Raw genomic sequence first — 24,265 nt, forward strand, 5'->3', positions numbered from 1 at the left:
GAACAATGAGCCAATGTTCACAGTGGGGTAGAGGGGGCCCCACAATCTCATGCCTTTTATCAGTATGGCCAGCAAAGGCAGAGGAGGTTGAGGGGGGGGGGCTCTATGAATAACTTAAACAAGCATCCTATCAAATTTTGTCTGACATCAGACTCTTAGGAAAAAAAAATCCATATACTCAAAAATACATTGAACTGTCATGGTTAAGCATCTGGTTTACAGTCATAAAGAAAAGTTTATTTTGATTTAAAGGAGTGTAGAAATCTGGCTTCATGGGAAAGAGGAAGACTTTGTTTATCAACAAATAAACGTATTTATAAAAACTGCTTTTTTTTTTAAAAAGGGACTGTAACTATTTCAGCACTTTGCTCTCAAGCTGAAGCCTTTTGACAGACGCGACTTAAAATGAAATCTGCAAAGTTACTGCAAACATCCGTTCTCAGCCGCACTCCTGAAGCTTGGTGGCTGGGGTCTGCCCAATGGCTTGGAGCAATGAGTCACTGGTGTTTTCAGACGCATGTGCAGTTTAGGAAATGCTTCTCAGCCCTGATTTACAGTAGGCCAACGCAAAATAAAAGGAAAACAAAGAAACACCCTGACCCTTTAAAAAGAAAGTAACGAATGGGATGTTCCCAATTTCGAAAAATCCATCAACCAGTTTATCCAAAAGCAGGCTGTGCAAGGCAAATTGTGTCAATTTTAGAAAATCAAATATACTGTAACCAATATGTTTAAATGCGGAATGTATCAGATTGACCCACGTCGTGTACATAGAGCAGTATCGGACCAGATTTTACACGTCCAGTCAGCACCAGGCAAAGATTACACTAGCATTCGCAATTAAGAATCCTGTTAACCCCAACATACTGACTGGCAAGCTGCAGTCTGTTCCCCACTGATAGAGTGAGTAAGGACACATTTCAGCCCTGGCCAGTTCCTGCCCCATCATGTTGAGAAAAAAAATGCCTCTTCTCAACTCGACTCACAAGCTCCCCATTCCCCCCACCCCCCAAGAGGAAGTGTCAAAACCAACTTGGGGCAGTGATAGGGTGTCCTTGAGTGAATGGAATTTAACCTGTGCCCATAATAAAGGGAACATTGAGGAGGAGGGCGAATGAAGTGGTCGAGATTGCAGCGGGACCGGGCTCTCCTATGGTGGGAGAGGGTGCCCCGCAGGGAGCGGATTGTTCCAACCCCCACCCCCTTCCCTGCTCTGTGTGTGTCCCCCCCCACCCCCACCGGGCGATGGACGGGCCGCCATTTTCTCTGGGCCACTTTACTGCCTCTTCTCTTCTCCCGGAGTTTAAGGTTGGGGGTGGAGGGGGGGGGGGGTGGAGGGGGGGGGGGGGGGGGGGGGTGCTGAGAATGGGCCTGATCCAACCCAGGACCAGTGGGAGAAGGGAACAACAGGGAAGGGGGTGGGGGTGCGAGGTGGGAATATTGGAGCGCCGCGGAGAACGTGGCAGCCATCGGTACACACGAGAGGGGCGACACCACTCACCCCGCGGCCGCCGTCCCGGGGGGCGTCCTCCCCTCCCCCACCCACCCCCACCGCCCCCGCCGCCCCCTCCTCACCAAGCCAGCGACTCCCTCTCTCCGATCGCCGCTCCGTTCTCCTCGGATTGTACGTCCCGTCGCATTTAAAAAGAAATAAACGAGGACTAATTAGCATTAGTTCTTCCTTTGGGGGGGGGGGGTGGTGGGGAAAGACTCGCCCCTTCCCTCTCCCTCACACACAGGGCGAAGGGAGAACGACTCGTACATCCGACCCCATCGGACGCCAGGACGCTGGCAGCACGTGACGGCAACGTCACCGGCTCCTGCGAACGGGGCAAAGAGTTTGGAAGTTCCCTCGGTTTGCATTGGATGGGGATTGGGGGGGGGTTGGGGATTGGGGGGGGGATTGGGGATTGGGGGGGGGGATTGGGGATTGGGGGGGGGGATTGGGGATTGGGGGGGGATTGGGGATTGGGGGGGATGGGGATTGGGGGGATGGGGGCGGGATGGGGATGGGGGGGATGGGGATGGGGGGGATGGAGATTGGGGGGGATGGGGATGGGGGGATAGGGATGGGGGGGATAGGGATGGGGGCTGCTGGCGACCCAGTCCTGGCTGTCTGCATTCCCTCTCTTCAACCTTCCCCCCACCTTAATTTAAAGTTAATTCTCTCCCCCCACCTTCATCTCAAGTTCATTCTCCCCCCTCTCACCTTCATTTCAAGTTCATTCTCCTCCACCTTCATTTCTTCATTCTCCACCCCACCTCCCACCTTCATTCAAGTTCATTCCCCCCCACCTCCATTTCAAGTTCATTATCCCCCTCCCACCTTCATTTCAAGTTCATTTTCCCCCCCTCCCACCTTCATTTCGTTCATTCTTCCCCCCTCCCACCTTCATTTCAAGTTCATTCTCCCCCACCTCCCGCCTTCATTTCAAGTTCATCCTTCCCCCCTCCCACCTTCATTTCAAGTTCATTCTCCCCTCCCACCTTCATTTCAAGTTCATCCCCCCCCCCCCCCCGGGTGGGTCTAAAAAAAAATCCACGTTTATTAAATGCTGCCACTGCGCACTCTTTCTCTCACGCCTGCAGTTAAAGGATGCTTCGATAGTCGCCTTTGGACCCCTTTCTTTTTTTAAGCGGCCGCTTCTGAGTGAAGGTGGCGTTTGCACGATAGGATGGGGGTGCTGTGGGTTTGAAATGAGTGCCGAATATCTGTTCTTCTGATGGTCCCTTTTCATGGATCACTCTCTCAGGTTGCCCGGGTATTGTTGATTCCCTCCCCTTCTCTCTCTCATTCGCTGTTGGAACTGTGTCTAGCACAGATCGCCTTCTTCAGTGTCCCCCCCCCCCCCCAAACTCCCGACCAGAAGTCACACCCAGGCCACTACGACCCTCACATTCATTCGCTTTATTTCCCTCCCCCCCCCCCCCCTAACCTGAAGGATTATACATTTTCTTGTGTCTAACCTTGAGAATTATATCTCAGCAGAGAGGTCAGGAAACCGTTCTCAAGGCAAATGTAACAAGCGCGCTGTGTGTCGAAGTGCAGAACACACTCTTATTTAAAAAGAGCGAGATGTTATGATGACTCTCGATTATTGGTGTATCGCAGCCCTTTGATTCCGAGCTAAGCAATCAGAGCGGTCCTTTGTACCCGTTGGTGGTTTGATATTATACTGTTATTGGTAAATTGGTCCATTCGAGCTGCCTACTCGCACACCAACTGAGCATTAAAGAGCTGGTAATCAGAGAATTTAAACAACAGTCTTATAAAGCAAAACGCTGACGGAGCAAAACATTTAATCCACATTCTGTCTTCGTTCCAAAACGTCGGCAATCCTTTGCATGTCGAGGATGCCCGTAGTTTCTCCAGCACTTTGCGTTGTGAAATAAAGCAGGAAAGTCTGCAGGCGCCGTGGTTGAAGTAAAAACACAATGTTGGAGAAATTGAGCAGGTCAACCCGTGTAGCAAAGATCAAGATACGGAACCAGCGTTTCGGGCTTGAGCTACACTGTTCGACCAGCGGACCGAGTTTCTCCAGCTTTGTGCTTTGACTTTACATTGTGATTCTTCTCGCAACGTTGCTTCCAGAAAATAACTTTTTTCTGTTTTATTGAGGTTTTCTTTTCTCGAATTTATTGCTTGTCAGATGTTTGCAAATGACATTCACAGAGATTCCGAGCGTCAGGAGTCAAGTTTAAAAACAAAATAATTGCTGGAACAGCAGGTCAGGTACTGTCTGTGCTTTGTTCACTCCATTTCTCTTCCTACCTGCGGAATGTTTCCAGCATTTTAATTTGTGTCTTTGAACTGCACGCTTAACGCATTTGCAGATTTTCAAGTTTATCTGCTCCCAGTACCATCAAGTCTATGCACCCAATCCAACCCCATTCCCCAACTAACTTTAGTAAACCAGAAAAGTCTGCAGAAGCTGGGATTGTGGTAAAAATACGCAGTAAATGCTGGAGGAACTCAGCTTCTATAGGAGATAAAGATATATTGCCGACGTTTCAGGCCTGACAATAAAACAGCCCAATTCAAGGTAGTCTCAAGCCTTGACAATCTTGTCCTGGAAATTATAGCACTATTTAAAATTTCTCTTTTTACTACAGCATTTAAGTTCCAGTTCAATTGGACAAAGCTGGTGTTGATATTGCTGATGCAACTCTCGAATCCCCTCCCTCTCCACTTCTAAACCAATAACAAGCAGGCTCAATATATATGTGTGTGGTTTTGCTTTGTCTGGTATCACTTCTCTTAACATGAATACTTTACTACATTGACAAAGTTTTGTGTTGCGTTCTGGCATTTTTCCCAGCATGACATATCCTTGTGGGAGAAAAGATAAACCAGAGGATAAACATAAATGTAAATAGTGCCAGAATTTCCAGGACTTGATTGTCAAGACTTGAGACAACCTCAAATTGAATTGAATTCTTTACTGTCATGTGAATCAGTTCCACTTAAAGCTTTATTTCCTGCAATTCAGGCACATCAGCTCATCCTTTAGTGTATCAGTAATTAAAGTAATTTAAGGCACTGCATATAGCACAATAATCAAATAAACATACAGACATAGTGTTATACTAATTCAACAGGAGCAGGGGATATAGTGTTACTAAGTGCAGGGTACAAAGTTCAGTTAAAACAGTGCACAGATATCATCTTCTACCACAAGACTCTGATAACAGCAAGAAAAAATCTGTCCTTCAACCTGGATAGGAGCATTTTCTGCCCCATAGAAGTTGCGGGGGTGGGGGTGGGGGGGAAGAAGAGAGAAGATAGTATATTCAGGGTGATAGTAAATCCAGGGTGAGTGGGTCCTTTAATAACTTGGCTGCTTTTTCGAGACAGTGGGAGGTTTTGTCAGCGTCAATGGTTTGCATGAGTGCGCTTAACTCTCTGCAGTTTTTTGTGGTCTTGGACAGAGCGTAACAAGCTGTAATGCACACAAACAGGATACTTCTAGTCTACAAAAATTGGTTAGAGACCTCAGGAAAATGCCAAATTTCCACAGGCATCTGATGGAATTGTTACTGCATTTTCTTGTTCATAGCATCGATAAGGCAGGATTAGGACAGGTTGTTGGTAATATTTTCACTTAATTTCTCCATCATTTCCATGTTCAGAATCGAGATGCCTCTGAGCAGAAAGCCATGCAAAAGGTAGTGGACACAGCCTAAAACATCACAGGCAAAACCCTCCCCACCATTGAGAAAATCTACATGGAAAGCTGCCGTCAGAAGGCAGCAGCAATCATCAAGGATCTGCACCACCCAGGACACACTCTGTTCTCATGCTGCCATCAGCAAAGAGATACAGGTGCCACAAGACTCGTACCACCAGGTTCAGAAACAGTTGCTACCCCTCCAACATCAGACTCCTCAACAACAAACTCAGTCAGGGACCCATTTACGGACTCTTTGCATTTTATTTATTATTGAATATTTATTTTCTGAATTGCTCATTTGTTTGCACTTCCTACTTGTTTACACTTCTCTCTTTTTTTTGAGAACATTTTTTTTGCACTACGGATAAATAGAAATTCTGCCAGGCTAAAGGGAAAAAGAATAACAGGGTTATATGTGATGACATGTATACACTCTGAAATAAATCTGAATGTTGAACTTGAGTGTCCGTGGAACTCTGTTAAATCTAATTGAGTAAAAGAGGTCCACATCCTTATTTTATTACAAAGTATCAGGAGACTATTTTAGTCCATTGAGACTTTACATATCTCAGAGCCATCACCTTCCTCAAATCCATTTCCCTGTAATCTCATCGTTAATAAGCATGGAAACAGCCCCTTTAGCCCAACTTGTCCCATATAGATCAAGCAGTGCTGCATCTTTCTTTGAATGTCTGGTTCTCCTTGTGGAGGATCTTACAATGCCCCTTTTGTTGTGGAAGGTAATTTAGATAGTCATCATAATTGCAAACTTCTTGATCTCCATCGCAAGTGATGGAATGTTTTTACTCAGAGTCACAGTGAGAGCAATGTGTGTGAAAGTTTTTAGAAACTCTTTGGAGTTAAGGCCATGCACCAATTCCCATCAAGGTGAATATTTCCTTATCATAGCTCTAAAAGCAGCTTTCATTTCTGGCCCATAATGAAAATTTTCTAATTTGTGACTAGAAAATCATTTCTAGTCATAAGGTAACAAGGATAATAAAATGTCTGTTACAGGGCTGACATAACAGTTCTTAATTTACATTAGAGAGTCCATTAAGCTTTTTACACAGAAATCCCACAATATTGCTGTAAAGAAGACCCAGCAGTAAGCTGGCCTTGGTTGTTTACACTGAAACAAACAAAACTAGCATAATGCCAGGTTAGTAAATCATTTTACACAGCAAGCCAGCATTCTGAGAGCAGAAGAGGCGGCACAGGTAACTCAACAGCATTGGTGTCTAGTGTGATGTAAAACATACATGTCAGACATTGCTTTCCACCTGAAAATGTGCTTGATGTACTTATGCTAGCTGTGAATATTTATGCCACTCTTCTAAACGCAAGCAAATTTCCTGCACATTGTACACAACTTTATGATGTGTAGATGGGTGGATTCGTGCAAGCAACATGTTTGTGGGATCAGAAGTACATTGGAGGAGAAATTGAAAAGAAGCAAGGAGCTGTTTGAGGCAGAAAGATGTGTGGACTTTAGATGCCGTAGACAGGAGCACCTCGTTCTTGTGAGTCAATTCACACTGGTCTCAGATAGAAAAATGTAGAGGAGAGAGAGACCACACAGGCCTGTATTCTGGTCTAATGCCCTCAACAATTTTGGTGAAGGTGAATGGCGGAGTTATTTTCGTATGTCTCGCAACACTTTTGACTTTGCATTGGAACTCGTTGAGCCATACATGAGGCACAAGGCAGCAAACTGGCCACGGCCTCTGGAACCTTGGCAATAGACTCGCCGCTGCTTTCTGGAGGTATGCTACCCCATGTGAATAACAATCCATTAGTTGTATTTTTGGTATCAGTGTGGCTGCCGTGCATGTATTGGTATACTAAGTTACTGGAGCTTTGAAGAAGGTCCTTTTTAGGCATTTTGATGACTCTCTAAGTGATGCACATCTTCAGGAGACAATAGATGGATTTGCAGAACGGGGATATCCAAGGTGTGCTGTGCCATTGATGGCACATATATTCCCATCATCGGCCTCCACAGGATGCGCTAGCCTACTAAAATCGGAAAAGGTGGCATTCAATGTTCTTCAAGCTGTTGTAGACCATAACTACTGGCAAGAGTCAAGGCCTGAGTTAAAATTATTTGTCTTTATCAATAATGTGTTTCATATGTCGATCTAAACAGACTTTTTGTTGTTCACACGTACAATGCTAGAGTTTTAGCCAACTCACCAATCTGCAGAAAGCCCGAAGATCAAGGCAGGTATCTCTTCCCATGTGAAGTTTAAGTATCCTACTGTACAGTAATGTATGTGTGGATGAATTGATTAATCGGGGTTTTTTGGTCACATGTAACCATATAGGATACAATTACAGTGAAATATATAGATGTTTAAACTGAAGGAATGGCTGATTGAATCTACTTCAAATAAAACTTGTGACAAGTCCAAGGGTCAGGTTAAATCCTTTTGTTATAAAACAGCCACTAAAAAACATTAGTGAGTTGATTGTTTGTGATCTCAGAAGTTCAATATGGCTATGTACATATACGGTATACATATATACATTTATAAAAGTGTATATACACACATGTACATACACATACATACATACATACAAACACAACCACCCATCCCAATAGGATGATGATGGTTCCTTTCAGTCAGTTTGTGTGATTTGATAGCATATCCCACTCCTCAGAAAGGAACAGCATGTGCGAGAATGGATTTTAGGTGAATAGGGGGTTGCACAAATCCAGACATATACACACACCCATACATAATGTGACGGATTATGTTATATTTTATGCTGTATACAGATATGTTTTAAAAGGAGATAAATTGTGGCAGGGTTTTTAGTGTAGGTCACCTGCAAACACTTCAAAACAGACACCATTTAAAATTCCAGAGCTCTGCTTATGCCAGACAGTCCAGGCTACAAATGCCTTTACAAAAACTTTTAAGAGTGCCTATAAGGATTTCGCAAGTAGGTGTTAATTAAACATGCTGTGGTGCAATGGATTATTGTTTTGGAAAGCAACAGATGAACAAACTCAGAAGATTAGGTTCGGTTCCGCAGTCTGTCTGACTGCAGTTGGCTGTTCTAAGAAGGTCATGTGGTATTCTCTGAGTGTGTGTGAGAGAGAGAGAGAGAGAGAGAATTCAGTTCTACAGTTCAGCAGCAGCAGCAGCTGGGACTGGAACAGGACAAGCTGGCAAACTTGTGGAAAACCCCATTTTGAAGATGGGTTGAGTTCCCTGTTCAGCCAAGTCAAAGCTGTGGTCCATACAAGAGGAGGACTGGTTACATAATGTTTCACGAAATAAGGGAACAGAAAGGAACTCTGTGGTGACCTGAAAGAAATAGGTTATCATCTGGAAAACCCTGATTGGGGCGAGTTTCTTTGGCAAGACACTGAAGTGGCTGATCGGAAGGAATCAGTTGTGGGTGTCCAGCGAACAACAAATCTCTCTCTGAAAACCGACAAGAACCTTCCTGAGTGGTAACCACTTACTTCTCAAGCACCAAAGCCTGGTGAACTGAATAAATGTTAAATTCTGTGCTCAGAATAAGAATTGCCTGCAACCCGTGAACTTGGGAGGAGTGAGAAGTGAGATTGGACTGTGAATCAAAGAACTTTTTTGAACTTACATACATGTGCGCTTAGAATTAGAAGGGGGCTAAGTTAATAGTCAAAAGTTAAAGTTTGATACTGTTTTCATGTTTAAAGATAATTACACTCATATATACCATAATATATCTATTATACACACATATGTGCTATTTCACTCTGCCTTATAAATATAAGAATTGTCTCAGTTTTTGATAATGCTTGAAATCTTCCCCACATCCCCTAGATTTTCAATATTCTTTCTTCCCGCATTTTGTTTACTATCCAAAGATTGGAAACAACAATTACAATCAATGAAAAGTGTCAACTGTATTATTCCCTGATCCAAATGAGAATATAAATAGAAAAAAAAATCTTGTGATGTCACTGCAATTTCTTGATACTGTTGTTTGATTCTAGTTCTAAGGCTTTGTGAACTTTAAAATTTTGTACCTAGCAGTATTTTAACTTGCGTTCCCATAAAAAGAACATTCAATTGCTATTACTTGCTGACTGTGGGGAACTTGTTCCTGGTGTCTTGCATTTCTCAGTGGTTAAAGCAAGGTGGCCTGCACTGTCTGCTTACATTTTAACTCCAGAGGACATCATTGGTTCTGCTGAAGAAACACAGAAAATGCTGATACTGGAATTTTGTGTGAACAAAGAGAAACTGGTGGGATTCAGTAGGTCAGGAGGGATCTCAGTGACCTGGGTTAAAATCCGCCATTGAATGGAGTTGGTATGTACTCTCCATGGCAGCATGGCTTTCCACTGGGTGCTCCATCCTGTTTCCTCCCATGTTTGAAAGGCATATGGATTAATTGATCATATTGCTGTAATTGGACAGCACAATTAATTAATTGCATTAATTTAACTCCCACCACAGGAGCATCAATCCCCTTGTTATACTATAACTGAAGTTGAAATCCTCGAGGACCACCACACACTATATCATACTGATTTAAAAGCACACTCATCCTTTATCTCCATGACCCCAAATCAGTTTTGAATTTCTAAAAGCTCACAGGAAATTAAAAACACTGCTGTCTTTGAATGAAAGACACAAGATTCGGATCTGACCTCCTAGTTCCTCAAGTCCATCTTGTCATTCAATAATATTGTGGCTTAACTGCATCTTTCCATCTTGTTTTCATAACCCTGCCTAACAAAAATTGCCAATTTCAATTTCTGTCTTCAATTCCTTTCACAGGCCATACAGCTTTTTAAAGCAATGCTTTCCATATTTTCATTAACTTTCTTATAAACAAATGCTTCTCGGCATCAACTCCAAATAATGCAGCTTTAATTTTATTTGAAAAACAAGCCAAAAAAACTGCAGATATTAAAAATTAAGATTAAAATTGCTGGATTTACTCAGCATGTCAGGCAGCATCTGTGATGAGAGAAATTATATTAACATTTCAGCTCAATGTCCTTTCATCAAAACTGCCCCTCGCTTTATTTCTCTTGCACTTTACCCTAAAATTTTTTTTGAGCTTTTAAAATATCTTCAATGTAGATGATGAAGGGGTTATTTAATTAGGTAAACTCACGTGTTTGCAATGTTAAATGATCCATTTGAGCTGTTTAGCTCTGGCATTATTCTTGTAAGTCTATATTGCAGCTGATGGTACACCAAGTCTTCTGTTCTCTCTCCCTTGAAGCTGATAACCTCAGAACAAACCAGGAACAGTTAGTAACTTGATTGAAACATCTACTCATGTTCTCCAGCTTCAACAGGAAGCACACCCTTGGGCTCCTGCTAAAAGAAAGAAAATTAATAAATCCTGGCCTTGAACAGAGTGAAGTGAGGGAATAAACAGACTGAATGTCATTTTCATTTATCAGTCTTTTCCAGCTTGATGCCTTGTTTCTCTTTTCACGAGATGGCCGTGCCAAATTTTAAAATTATCCTAATTTCTGCCTTTACTCTGTGATGCATGTTTCTTTACTTCAAATGGCAAATGATACCGGCTTCAATACCACCCCTTCCAAACACCCTTAAATAACTCCAGAATTAATTACTTCCTTCTTGGAGTACTGCTGGTTCCTTTTGTGGTTTTCCCAAGGCAGTCTCTCCCAAACTCTCTCTCTCTCATCAGGAGATGTGAAAGTAGTCTCAGTGCAAACCATCTGCTTTAGATTTTAAGTTTGATATAAGAATAATTGTTATGATAGGTGGCAATTTTTCTCAACTTACATAGAAGATGGGAAAAAAAACAAATGACAAAAACACTTTGTTTCCCAGGTGCTCCGGATTCCTCCCACCATCCAAAATGTATGGGGTTGTAGGTTCATTTGGGTGGAATTGGGTATGGGGTTGGAATTTAAATGGCAGGATTGCCTTCTGCTGTCCTGTAACACCAGTCATTGTAGAAGGCAACAGGAAAGGCAAATGGAGCAATCCTGGAGTTTTCTTGTGGTCAGAAATCATACTCTGGGATTCTGATCCTGCAAATGATAGTTGATACTAATTTATCAGATATTGCTATTCCTTAAACCAGTAAGTTTAAACATCCAGGGCGTGTGTGTGTGTGTGTGTGTGTGTGTGTGTGTGTGTGTGTGTGTGTGTGTGTGTGTGTGTGTGTGTGTGTGTGTGTGTGTGTGTGTGTGTGTGTGTATGTATCCAGGGCTACTGAATCCAAGAAAAATAGTGTGTACGTGTATCCAGGGCTACTGAATCCAAGAAGAGTGTGTGCGTGTATCCAGGGCTAATGAATCCAAGAAGAGTGTGTGCGTGTGTGTGTGTATCCAGGGCTACTGAATCCAAGAAAAGTGTGTGTGTGTGTGTGTGTGTGTGTGCGTGTGTGCGTGTGTGTGCGTGTGCATGTGTATGAACACCCTTCCTGCGACTATTTTTTTTATAGCTCATCTGACATATTTAGAAGTTCTGGGCACCTCATTTTAGGAGGTATATTCTGGAGGGAGCACTAAGTTTACCAGAGGCACCTGGTCTCTAAGGTATAAATTATGAAGAGAAAGAAAGTGACACCAGCTACAGTTTTATTTCTAGGAATTTATAATGTTAAGAGCCAATATCACTGAAGTTTTACGAAAACAGTGACAAATAGTTTCCACTGATTAGTCAGGTTAAGGTTGTAAGCAATTATGTCAAACTAATGGCAAGCCAGTTTGGACACTATCATTATGCACCTCGTTGTGTGGAGGTTGGTAATGTTCAGAATTCACATTCATAATCACCAATTAACACTATCTAAATTTTAAATCTAACAATTTTGATAACCCATGATATTAAGGACAAGAGGAAAAGGATATGGAGTTTGGTCACAAGTCAGACACAAATTCCCTGAATGGCAGAAACAGGTTGAGATTTTGAACAGTAATCTCCTGTTTCTATTTTGACAAAAATGAACATTTTCAAGAGGCAGAAATTGTCTTGCACCCTGGTGCTGTGCCTGGCAAATTTACAGAGAACAAACTGAAAAAAAAAGGAACCTAAACAAGAGCTTAACATGATGGATTTATTTGTTGTATTTACAAAAAAAAATTACAGGAAGGAACATGTACAGACCAGAATGCTTATCATACACAAAGACCATGGTACAAGCACATCCACTCAGCACTGTTGTTGAAAGCAATATTCTTCACAGAAGAAGCTGAAGATTACACAACGAGCATTTATTTTGGCTGTAAATATGTATGAACTGCTCCGAAAGCTTTAACTTCAGTGCCCGACTTAATCATTTCCTACGAGTTACTATATGCGAAAGGTCCTTTACACTACATGTTATAATGTTTTCTTATCCACAGCCTTGACAGGATGAGTGGGGGTTACTTGGCTATGTACATTGTATATAGGTTTGTCTAAAGCTATTTATCCTGCTAATGAGACAAGTTTGTATCATGGAGGCATAACTGACTGAGTTTAAATCATGCCCTCAATTAATTTGTACATATCTTGCTTTGCTGATACTAGCAGATCCTGGTGTTCAGATTCAAAACAAATGCTCAAATGAAGCAGTGCTAAAAGAGCCCTCTTCAAATTTTCAGGCCTATTAAAATCAAACTGGACTCACCAGAGAATAAAACTTAAAAAGAACTGAGTGCCTTGCCTTCAAATGCTGAACTGCAGTGCCCTGGCCCTGCAGTGGAGATATTCCAGTGTGAACTTGGCTTTCAAAGTTTACCCAAGAAATAAACTGATGACATGAGCTGCATCAAAGTTCATTCACAGATGGTTGGGGGGGGGAGGGGGGGGGAAAGAATACAATCTGACTTTGCGTGTAGCTGATTGGCTTGCCTCTTGTAGGCGTGAGCGGAATGGCTGAACAACCATCAGGTAACTCGAGATTTCTTTGCCATTTGTGAAATGGACTAGAAGCAGATAAAACAAAAAGAAACAACATTAGCCACATCAGGTTTACTTTACAACAAGCATCTTCTTTTACTAATTTTTGCCACATCTCTGTCAACTGTTCCCGTCGGGAAAGAGATACAGCTTCTGCCCACAGGCAGTGAGAACGACTGAACGACCAAAGGTATTGCTCACACTGACCATCCGAGACTCTCATACTGACAGAACAATATTTATTTATTTGTTTGTATATAGGAATACTTGTCCTGCATGTGTATTTTTTGTATCATGTGTATTATGTCTGGTTGTGTGTCTGCCTGTTTTACATCAACGACTGGAGAACGTTGTTTTGTTGGGAGGTACTTGTGCGATCAGATGACAATAAACTTGACTAGACTTGAAGACAGTGGCTTCTGCTTTTTAAACAAGCAATAAAAATATTCCACTAATTGTTTTCATGGTTAGCGCAACGTGATTTATGATGCAGATTTAAATCCAGCGCTATCTAAAGGAGTTTGTACTTTCTCCCCATGTCTACGTGGGTTTTCCCTGGGTGCTCCAGATTCCTCCCATCCTCCAAAACGTGTGGGGTTGTAGGTTAATATGGGTGTCACTGGATTGGCTTCTACTGTGCTGTAAACAAAACTTTAAAAAATAATATGAAAACACCAAATAAAAGCTATCATTTTCCACAGGAGGGCCATTGTTGGGTGTGCACTTTCCTGCACAGCATCCATGAAAACACCTCTAATTTATTGAGTGTGACTTACTTTAGAACACACTGAGGATTTGATATGGCTTGACCTAAACATGAATTATGTTCTCTTCTAATGTGCTAAAAAGCCACACCCATATGATAAATTAGATTTCGTATTTTATTTGAAAAGTTTATTTGTGTAATTTACAAATACTACATATCTGAGCCATCACAAATCATCGCTGGAGAAGCAAAGAGCAATTTGTTGACTTGTATTTTTGCTCCAGGTTCCAATATCTGCTATCTTTTGCATCTCCTTATCCCTGAAGGAATTGTTTGTTTGGCCATTTTTAAAGGCAGCCAGGAGTCTGTAATGGATCAGACCAGATGAGCTGGCTACTTTGGCATGGGTCAGCCCAGATCAGCTGGCCATTTTCTTTTTCTTGATGGACAATTATGTACAAGAATCATTTTAACAACAATGTGGTAATGTCATGGTCACTTACTGATCTAAGCTTTTCAATTCAAGTTTTACTTATTTCATTTACATTTCCAGCATTCATACTTGTATAACTTAACCACACTGTTACTTTGATTGTAACACCTTTTCAATTTGTTATGCCTTTCTGTTTTTACAGCCCATTTTCTAGTGATACAATGCACATTTAAATAGTACAGGGATAGGTAATGCTTACGGTTTTCTGCTGGTAGAAGTGTGGGGCTAACTCTAACAACCATGAAGACTCGATTGCAGTCACATCCCTCATAAAGTACTTGGATGTCTGGATGATCTCATTGTACACAACCCTGATGTCATGGAGGGAAGTGGAATGCAACAATAAGGGTTTAACAATGAACAAATTTGATTTTGCAAGATACTGAAGAAACTGATTTACTCTTACAAATGGGTGTTCAAACTCACCATTGTGGTTCTTTCTCACCATATAGTACAGATGTCGGATGGATATGGAGCTCATAATCATCTCGAATGGTCCTTTGAAAAAATAGGGTTTCAGCTTACGTTATGTCTACCAATGTATCCTGCTATATGCAGGAGAAATATTGAAACTATAACAGCAGCAGGATAGGCCCTTCAAACTTGTCCTGACATTGAACATGCTGGCTGATTCTCCATCTTAATATCATATTCCTGCTTTCTCCCCATACCCTTTAATGTCTAAAATTCTCCTGCAATATATGCAGTAATTTGGCATCCACTGCTTTCTGTGATGGACAATTCCACAAGTTGACTGCCCTCCAAGAGAAGATATTTCTTTCATCTCAGTTCTAATTATTTTACCCTGTATTCCAAGAATGTGATTCCTTGTCCTGGCCTACCAAGCAGAAATATTCTCCCAAATCCATTCCATCTACTTGTGTAAGAGGAACTCTAATAGATACCTGCTTGATCTCTCATATGACAGACCTACCATCTCAGGAATCAGTCTGGTGAACCTTGGCTGTATTCCCTCTTTGGTGAGCAGATCCATGTCAGCTGACCAAACCTGGAAACAATACTCCAGGTATGGTCCAAGTAAAAACGCAGATATGCTAGAGGAACTCAGAGGGTCTCACAGCGTCAACTGGAGGTAAAGATAAATAATCAACGTTTCAGGCCTAAGCCCTTCTTCAAGGAATGAAGGGGGTCAAGCCCGAAACGTTGATTAAAGATTTTTACCTCCTATGGACGCAGCGAGACCTGCAGAGTTCCTCTAGCACTTCTGTATTTTTACTACAATCACAGCCTCTGCAGACTTTCCTGTTTCCTGGTATGATCTCCTCAGAACCTTATATAATTGTAGCAAAACATCTTTGTTCATGCATTCAAAACCTTTTGCAATGAAAGATAATATATGATTTCACTTTTTTAACAATATGGTTTACTTTCATGTTTGTTCTCCTAAGAAGGCATCGAGATTTCTTTGTATTTCAATGTTTCCCAATCCATTCCTATAATACATTGCCTTTATGTTTTCTTCCTACCAAAGTAGATATTTCATATTTATCCACTTGATACGCATACTTCAATCAACTTTCCTGAATGGCATGGAAACCTGTGTGGATGATCCTCTCAGCACATAAGCTTACACAGTTTTGTGTCGGGGGCAAACTTAAAAGCTGGTCAGGATATGGATTGTGAACGGGGGTAAAAGCTGATCCCTGCAGTTCCCCACGAACCCCCATACAGCAGAAGTCTGGTTCAATCTTTTTTGCCTGGTCTCATCTACCAAGTTTTAATCGATGCCAAATGTGTCACCCCCAATCCTGTGTGGAAATACACCATCTCCACACGTTCTCACTTATCGAGTATATCAGCAACCCAATTATCATTTCCTAAATCCATTCCGACTTCGTGTACCGTAATCCTGTTGATGTTTTCAAAGTGCCATCTTTCATACTCTTTGCAATGGTTGCTAGTATTTTTTTCACTGCTCATATTAGTTTAACTGGTCTGTAGTTCCATCATTTCTCTCTTCTTTTTTAAATTGTGGGATTAAATTCACCACCCTCCAGTCGACAGGAACTGTTCTATAATTATAATTAATGGTCATCTTCTGAAGTTTGCCCACTCCACAATTTTGCAAAAACTGCAGCCATTCGTGAGAGCGAGGAAACTGGTTTGAGTATACATGGGTCTACTTCGAAACAGAATGTTGTTGAAGTGACCAAGAAGTGGCAGACATCAAATTCTTTCAAATCAGATCTGCATGGAAAGCAAGTGTTCTTCAAATGAAAAGCCCCATATGAGCTCAACCAGAATCCTGTAGACAACATTGGCCAAAATTTGGTTACATCAGGGATCACTATGCACCCATGACTATGGGGCCAGGCACAATCCCAATGTTATCACAAATCTGCCAATGACACCACGCTTGTTAGCAGAATCACAAACGGCAATAAGGAAGTATACAGGAGGGAGATAGATCAGCTCATTAAGTTGTGTGACACCAACAACCTTGCATCAATGTTAGCAAAACCAAGGAGATGATTGTGGACTTCAGGAGGAAGTCAGGAGAACACAAACCCAGTCCTCATCAAGGGCTCAGCAGAACTTCAAATTCCTGGGTGTCAACATCTCCAAGTATCTCTATTGGAGCCTCCATAGTGATGCAATCATGAAGAATGGTCGCCAGTAGCTATACTTTGTCAGGAGTTTGAGGAGATTCAGTATGTCACCAAAGACTCTCGAAAAATTCTACAGGAATACCATGGAGAGCATTCTGGGTGGTTACATCATTGACTTGTACGGAAATGCCAACGTTCAGGTCAAGTAAAAACTCCAGAGGGTTGTTAACTCGGCCTGTGACATCATGGGCATTAGTCTTCACTCCATCAAGGACATCCACAAGAAGCGGTGTCCTAAGAAATCAGCCTCTATCCTCAAGGACCCTCACCGCCCAAGCCATGCCCTCTTTACTCTGCTACCATCAAGAAAAAGGTATAGGAACCTGAGAAGATGAGCACTCAGTGGCACAAGGACAGCTCCTTTCACTCTCCCACCCGATTCCTAAATGGACAATCAATGACAGAGATTGCCTTACTTTCACTTTTTCTTGCACTATTTTAAATTTATTTTGTAAGATGGTTTATATAAATATTTACACTGTGATACTGTGGCAAAATGACAACTTTCGTGGCAATAAATTGATTCTGATTCTGAAGAAAAATTTTATCCTTCTTTAATCATCCCTCCCAGCAAATTACATAGGACCGGGAATTTGCGTATTGTGTAACGTGGGATAGTAAAGCAAGCTGAAGGTTCAAATGGGTCTTCTTCCATGTGCTTTTACTGTATGTTGTTATGAGGGGAGATCATTGAATCCCACCGGACCTAATGCTCAGAAATGTTCCTCCTCTCCTGCCCTGTCCGATGCCAATTGTTAACTTTGGCAGCAATGCCAACAGCTTTGAAAATTCCAGACTCTGTCTGTGAGTGGTTAGAAACATATTCCAGCAAGGGAACTAATTTCATTCTCAGACAGAAGTGATTTGGACTCTGTCCTATTTGGCTGATTCAGAAGACATTAAACCATCCAACAACCATTCCTCTGCAATAGCCTTGAGCTGAATTTCAATAAACATCAGAAATAAGATAGAAAACCAAAAAAAAGAAGCCCTGATATATTAAGAAGAAATATTTTGGGTGAATCCTGTGTCAAAATCCATGAAACTCTCTTTTTCCCTAAAATGACTTTCATGTAAACCCACCTCAAGAAGGTTGCAAGCATGTTGGGGAAATTTAGCGAGCACTTCTCAGTGTATCGTGGTTCCATTGTAATCTTGCATTTGAATCAATTCAAAATTCTGAGGATTTCCTTTCTCTTTTTCTGTGATTTTTTTTTCTTTTGTTGACACTGACAATGGGGCAGAACATATTTTCATGTTAAAGATACTGTAGGAAGGTGTCATGGACATGGTTGCAAACTAACTTTTGTTCAAACGCCAATGAACTCATCCTTGGTACTGCTGGCCTCCACAGACCTGATTGGTCTCATCACTCTGACCTAATCTACTTTTTAGCTCTCAAGCCCTTTTTGCTTTTTAACATCTTCCCATTTTCTGGTTGCATTCATGTGTGCAGATCTTGGTGGAATCCACTACTGCAATCTCATTGGTCAACTGACTATCCAAGACTCATTGTTCATGCAGATTGCTGGCTGGCCTTTATTCTTCCCATGGAAAGAGATCAAATTTAAGTTGATTGTCACATATACTGAAAATTCAGTGACAGAGGTTCTGCGAGCAGTCAAGTTGACATCTCATTCATAGTACAAGTTAGGCAGAGTACAGAAATGCAGAACTGCAAAGTTACAGAGAGAGAACAGTTGGTGTAAAACAAAGGCAACATAATTTTACTATTTTAGGGTACAGTCAGGAGTCTGATAACAGCAGGAAAGAAACAAATCTAGTCATTAAACAAGAAAGTCTGCCAATATTGGGGTCATGTGCAATACAGAAGACCCTTTCAGGTGGCCTGAACACCCTCTTGCAAAGCCACATAATATCCCCCCTTGTGGAAATGTGAGCCCCATTGAGTAGAAAGGAGACCTGGAACTGCAGCTGTGTGTGGAAGAGAGTGTCTGAACCAGTGAGTGAAAGGAAGAGAGGGTATCTATTGGTGTTAAGTAGAAGGAAGTGGAGGAATCTGCACTCAGCGAGCAAAATGTTGGGATTTTCAAATAGTCAACTACTTAATTACTGGAGTTTTACTGTAGTTAGGCATTGATGGTATTTACAAGCAGGGTATTTAAACTTAGGGCTTAAAGGGCACTCCTGATTCCTTCATCAGGAATTCATACAAACTCAGCTCCTGAGGAGACATTGGACAGCAGTTCAGGGCCATATTCTCCATTTTAACCGAGAGAGTGAACCAAGCCCAGAGTTACAGTGACAAGCCTTTATCAGAGCTGAATAAAGCATTATAAATTAACAACTTGTTTTCATCCTTAAAGACAGAGCTAAAAGTAGGATATTTCACCAATGCTTGTACAATGGAGTTCCTTAAGAGGCATTGAGAGCATGTACAGAAGGGGAGAGATAAATATTAAAGGTAAAGGCAGAAGAAGAATTAAACATTGTCATTACCTGTAGAATCCACTATAGTGAAACCTCGCAGCGTTTGCAAAGAATCCTGAAACAATACATCGGAGGATAGGATCTGGGTCACCTGGAGAAAAATCATCACAGATCAGTTCTGCATTTCAATGGACACCACAGCAATTGTTTTACTCATGTAGAACCTAAAGATGGAAATATCAGTGTTAAGCTAAGCCCATGGAGAGGGTTGGGACTGGGAAGGGGTTGGAGCTGAGGTTCTAGATGCTGGCGTGGTACACAAAAGAGCTTGGGTCTGGCCTGTGATTGGGTGAGGTAGAGAAGGGTGGTGTGGGCTGCGTTAGAGGCAGGTTTAAAGCAAAGTTATATATCAATGCAAGAACATAGGAATGACCACAAGACATAGCAGCAGAAATAGGTTATTCAGCCCCTCGAGTCTGCCCTGCCATTCAATCATGAGCTGATCTATTTTTCCACTCAGCCCACTGCCTGGCCTTCTCCCCAATAACCTTTGAGGTCCTGGCTAATCAAGAACATTATAATCTCTGCCTTAAATACACCAATGACTTCACCTCCACAAATGTCTGTGGCAACAAATTCCAGATTCACCATCCTCTGGCTGAAGAAATTCTTTCGCATCTCTGTTCTAAATGGACACCCTTCAATTTGCCCTCTTGAGAAAAAAACTTTCTACATCTACTCTCTCCATGCCTTTCAACATTTGAAATGTTTCAATGAGATATTCCCCCCCCCCTCCTAAATTCCAACAAGAACAGGCCAGAATCATCCTTGTGAACTTCCTCCACGTGCAAGTTTACCTTCAGGCTATCCTGCAAGAGGACTCCCAGCTCCCTTTGAATCTGAGTATTTTCAATTTTCTCCCCATTTTGAAAATAGTCTGCCTGTTTACTTGTTCTACAAAAGTGTATTACTGTATGTTTTCTGACACTGATATTGTGATTGAAAGCAGGAGGAGTAGGCCACTCGACCCTACAAACCTGTTGTACCATTTGATATGCTCATCTGCCCCAGGCCACAACTCTTGTTCGAGTTCCCCAATGCCTTCAATTCCCTGAGCTTTCAAAAAAAAAGTAATGCCTCTTCAAATATCCCTCCACAGCATTCTGGGGAAGTCACTACCCTCTGCGAGATGATGTTGCCTGGGTTGGGTTCAGGGACATATATTATATTTATTATTTTTTTCCTGTCTAGGCATATTTTAACTTTTTTTAAATTTAAAGATACAGCATAGAAACAGGCCTTTCTTGCCCACGAGCCTGTGTCACCCATTGTGGCCAATTAACTTCCTATTCTATTTAGATATAGAGCACAGTAACAGGCCATTTCAGCCCATGGGTCCGGGTCACCCAACTTACACCCAATTGACCTACACCCAATTGACCTACACCCAATTGACCTACACCCAATTGACCTACACCCAATTGACCTACACCCAATTGACCTACACCCAATTGACCTACACCCAATTGACCTACACCCAATTGACCTACACCCAATTGACCTACACCCAATTGACCTACACCCAATTGACCTACACCCAATTGACCTACACCCAATTGACCTACACCCAATTGACCTACACCCAATTGACCTACACCCAATTGACCTATACCCACGGTACATTTCAAACGGTGGGAGGAAACCAAAGTCCCTGGAGGAAACCCATGCATACACAGGGAGAAGGTACAAACTCCCTGCAGACAGCGCAGGATTCGAACCCCGGTCCTGATCGCTGGCGCTGTAAAGTCGTTGCACGAACTGCTTGGAGGATGGGAGGAATCTGGATCACCTGGGGGAAACCCCACATGAAAACTGGAAGGACGTACAAACTACTTAGACAGTGGTGGATTTGAATCCATGTCATTGCTTCTGTAAAAGCAATGCGGTGGCCATTACACTAACTGTTCCATCTTATTATGGCAATTTATAATTTATAATATTGTAGATGGTTTGTCTATATGGCTGCAGCAACTAAGAATTTCAATCATCGGTAAACTTTTCTGTTTATGACAATAAACTCTCATCTCAATGGCCTCGGTTGTGTTAAGAGTGGGTGTGATTTGATTGGCTGAACCTGGGTTTGGAGCAGGTTCATAGGGCTTTGTATCTGGAGTGGACTGAAGCTGCTGTAAGATATGTCACTGCTTTGAGATTAGTATGTGATTATTAATTTAAACATTATCAGGAGTACATTTTGCCATAACCCAAGGTTCTTGCATTTTATACATTAAAATACAGAGAGAAAAGAACACTAAGGGATGTCAAATGAAATTTCTACTATACTACTGCTAGGTTTAGAATACCATGTGACCAAAAATGATTATAATCATATTATCTCACAACTCTAATTAAAGCAAGTGAAATATCCAATAAATCCAGAGTCTGAAAGATATTAATTTTTGATGTGCTCCTCAGATGGATACTGTTAATCTGCACCTGGAAAGTTAAGTCAGGGATCTATTGGGATTACGAGTATTTTCTGAGGACAGTAATGCAATGGACTGACTTCACCACAAACTGATAGAATGAGGCAGTGTACCTATAATTCATGGCAGCCGGTAAGTTCCTGACGCAAGTCAGCAGTTGGGGCTGTGGGAGGAAAGGAAGCAGACACATGCCAGCTGTGTCCCTCGAGATTACAAAAAGAATGCTTAGCTGGAGTTTTCTTACAACCCTACCAACTCAGTGCAGTTGGTAAAAGCAACAAACTCTGTAACACAAAGATTTTTCACGATTTAATTCGTACCAAGGATGGACAGTAGGATTGAATAAATGCAAACCCTTGTTAGTCAGCGATAGGTAAAGCCTTGTTGAGGGAAGCCACAACATTCGCCTTAACTGACAAATGTTTTTTCCACCAGCTGTTATCAACCTGTGTTTTAGCAGTCAGCTAAAAGTATAACAAACAAGTAGACAAAACTATTGGAATAACATCCAGAGGTGATTTACTGATTTGCCAACAGTCAGAAGCTCTCCAAGGCAGCTTTAAATTTGAATTTAAATTTCATTAACCCTCAATTAATCAATACAGCAAAGATCACCATGAAATATTGGTCTGTCACATATATTTTAAAAAAATCTGGTTCACCAATATCTTTAGGAAATGGAAAGTCCTCTGTACCTCACAGATGTGACTCCAGACATACTGATGTAGTCAACTCAGTCCAAGGCAATTAGGGAAGGACCATAACTTTGCCCTTACCAGCAATGTCCATAAAAAGAACGTGCTGATGTTGGAGAGGGTTCAGAGGAGGTTCACTAGGTTGTTTCCAGGATATGAGAGAGTTATCATACAAGGGGTGTTTGGCAGATCTTGGCTTGAATTTGTTGGAATTTAGAATGAAGGGGGATCTCACTGAAACATTTCAGATGTTGAACAGCATGGTCAGAGCAGATGTAGAAAGATTGTTTCCCATGTTGGGAGAGTCTTGGAGAAGAGGGCACAACTTCAGGATTGAAGGGATAGAACAGAGATGCAGGCAGAGATGCAGAAGAATTTCTTCAGCCAGAGGGTAGTAAATCAGTGGAATTGGTTGCTACAGGCAGTTGTGGAGGCCAGGTCATTGGGTGTATTTGTCAGAGATTGATAGCCGGGGCATCAAAGATTGTGGGTAGAAGGTCGGGCAGTGGAGCTGAAGTGGGGAAATGGTCAGCTCATGATTAAATGACAAGGCAGACTCGATGGGCTGAATAGCCTATTTCTGCTCCTATGTCTTATGGTCTTAGAATGCTTTAGTATGACACTTATAAGGTTCAAATGCTCTGGCCTTCCATACCTTCACTTGATTTCTTTGGCACTCTGAATTTGGACAGTAACTTTTTCAGTTGTTCCCGGACTGTTGTGGCTCGCACAAGTCCTCTGTAATTTAAGAAGTGTTTCTGGCACCACTGCGAGCTTTTATTGTGCTGTAGCAGAAAGAAATACTGAGCATTAACCTTTTAACTCACCCCAGATACTCCATAATTAATAATTCAAGAACACAGGAATTAATAAAGACAAACTCCCTAAAATAATAAACATGAGTGTAGCAACAACTTGCATTCATGTAGCAATTTAAATGTCATAAAATCCATTCCTGAATTTGACCATTTTTCACCTGTGCTTGCAAACATCTAACCCTTTCTGCTGGATTACATCTCTCCATTAAGGTCTTGGACTCTGCTGGGAATCATTTTGTTTGAAGTGTGGAAGTTAATGGCATCTGGAAGTAGGAAGCTGCTTCTCTGAAATAGTCTTCTTGATTTTTCCCAAATGGTGTGCAGTCTCAGTGCCTTGTCATTATAGACTTAATGTTGTGACAACTTTGTTCAAATGATATGGCTGTGAGTTCTATTTACATCGTAACCGATAGGGTAGTGAAAAAGGTGTTTAGCTCGCTTGCTTTTATTTGTCAGGGAACATCAGGTTACAACTGTACGAGATGTCGGTGAAATCAAAGACCATGATGAGCATTGTGTCCAATGCTCATGTATAGGGAAGATGTCATTAAGCTGGAAAGGGTGCAACAAAGATTCACAAGGATGTTCCTGGGACTGCTGAAGATTTACAAGGAGAGGATGAAGAGGCCTAGGGGTGAGCTCAAGTCACTAATATTCCCATGACGTTACCCCTCTCAACCTCTACAATATTCTCCAGCCTTATTTTTACAATTTTCTTCCTATTCTGTCCTCATCCAAATGTAATGGCTCCAGGTGATGGTCATCCTGTGAGTTTCTCAGCTTTTAGATCTGGAATTATCCCCCTGAAACTCTCCATCTCGTTAATTTGGTAACTTGCTCCATCAACCTTGCCTTATCTGACTCAGCTTTTGGTGACCAGTCTTAATTTCTCTTTGTAAAGCTCAGTACAATGATACTCCTGCAAGGTGATATGGGGCATTTTGATACATCATAGATGGCATTTAAGTGTAGTAAAACCCCTAGTAACCAGC

General features: G+C 41.7%; 2 protein-coding genes across 6 annotated transcripts in view; both read right to left on the reverse strand.

Annotated features, from left to right (window-relative positions):
* The window catches only part of zhx3b (zinc fingers and homeoboxes 3b), a 98,684-nt gene extending 96,877 nt beyond the window's left edge, over positions 1-1,807 (reverse strand). For all 4 annotated transcript variants that reach the window (XM_069884219.1, XM_069884215.1, XM_069884216.1 and 1 more), the window contains exon 1: positions 1,576-1,807. The gene's annotated coding sequence lies outside the window, so the exon portion shown is untranslated. The remainder of the gene's footprint in view (positions 1-1,575) is intronic.
* Positions 1,808-12,213: 10,406 nt separating this feature from the next.
* Positions 12,214-24,265, reverse strand: part of dhx35 (DEAH-box helicase 35) — an 82,956-nt gene continuing 70,904 nt past the window's right edge. For both annotated transcript variants that reach the window (XM_069884221.1, XM_069884220.1), the window contains exons 18-22: positions 23,111-23,240; positions 19,344-19,425; positions 14,680-14,751; positions 14,453-14,564; positions 12,214-13,080 (exon numbers count right to left, since the gene is read on the reverse strand). In XM_069884221.1, the coding sequence (XP_069740322.1) occupies positions 13,042-13,080; positions 14,453-14,564; positions 14,680-14,751; positions 19,344-19,425; positions 23,111-23,240 (435 nt within the window). In that variant the 3' untranslated portion in view covers positions 12,214-13,041. The remainder of the gene's footprint in view (positions 13,081-14,452; positions 14,565-14,679; positions 14,752-19,343; positions 19,426-23,110; positions 23,241-24,265) is intronic.

Source organism: Narcine bancroftii, chromosome 6 (assembly GCF_036971445.1).
Source record: "Narcine bancroftii isolate sNarBan1 chromosome 6, sNarBan1.hap1, whole genome shotgun sequence".
NCBI lineage: Eukaryota > Metazoa > Chordata > Chondrichthyes > Torpediniformes > Narcinidae > Narcine > Narcine bancroftii.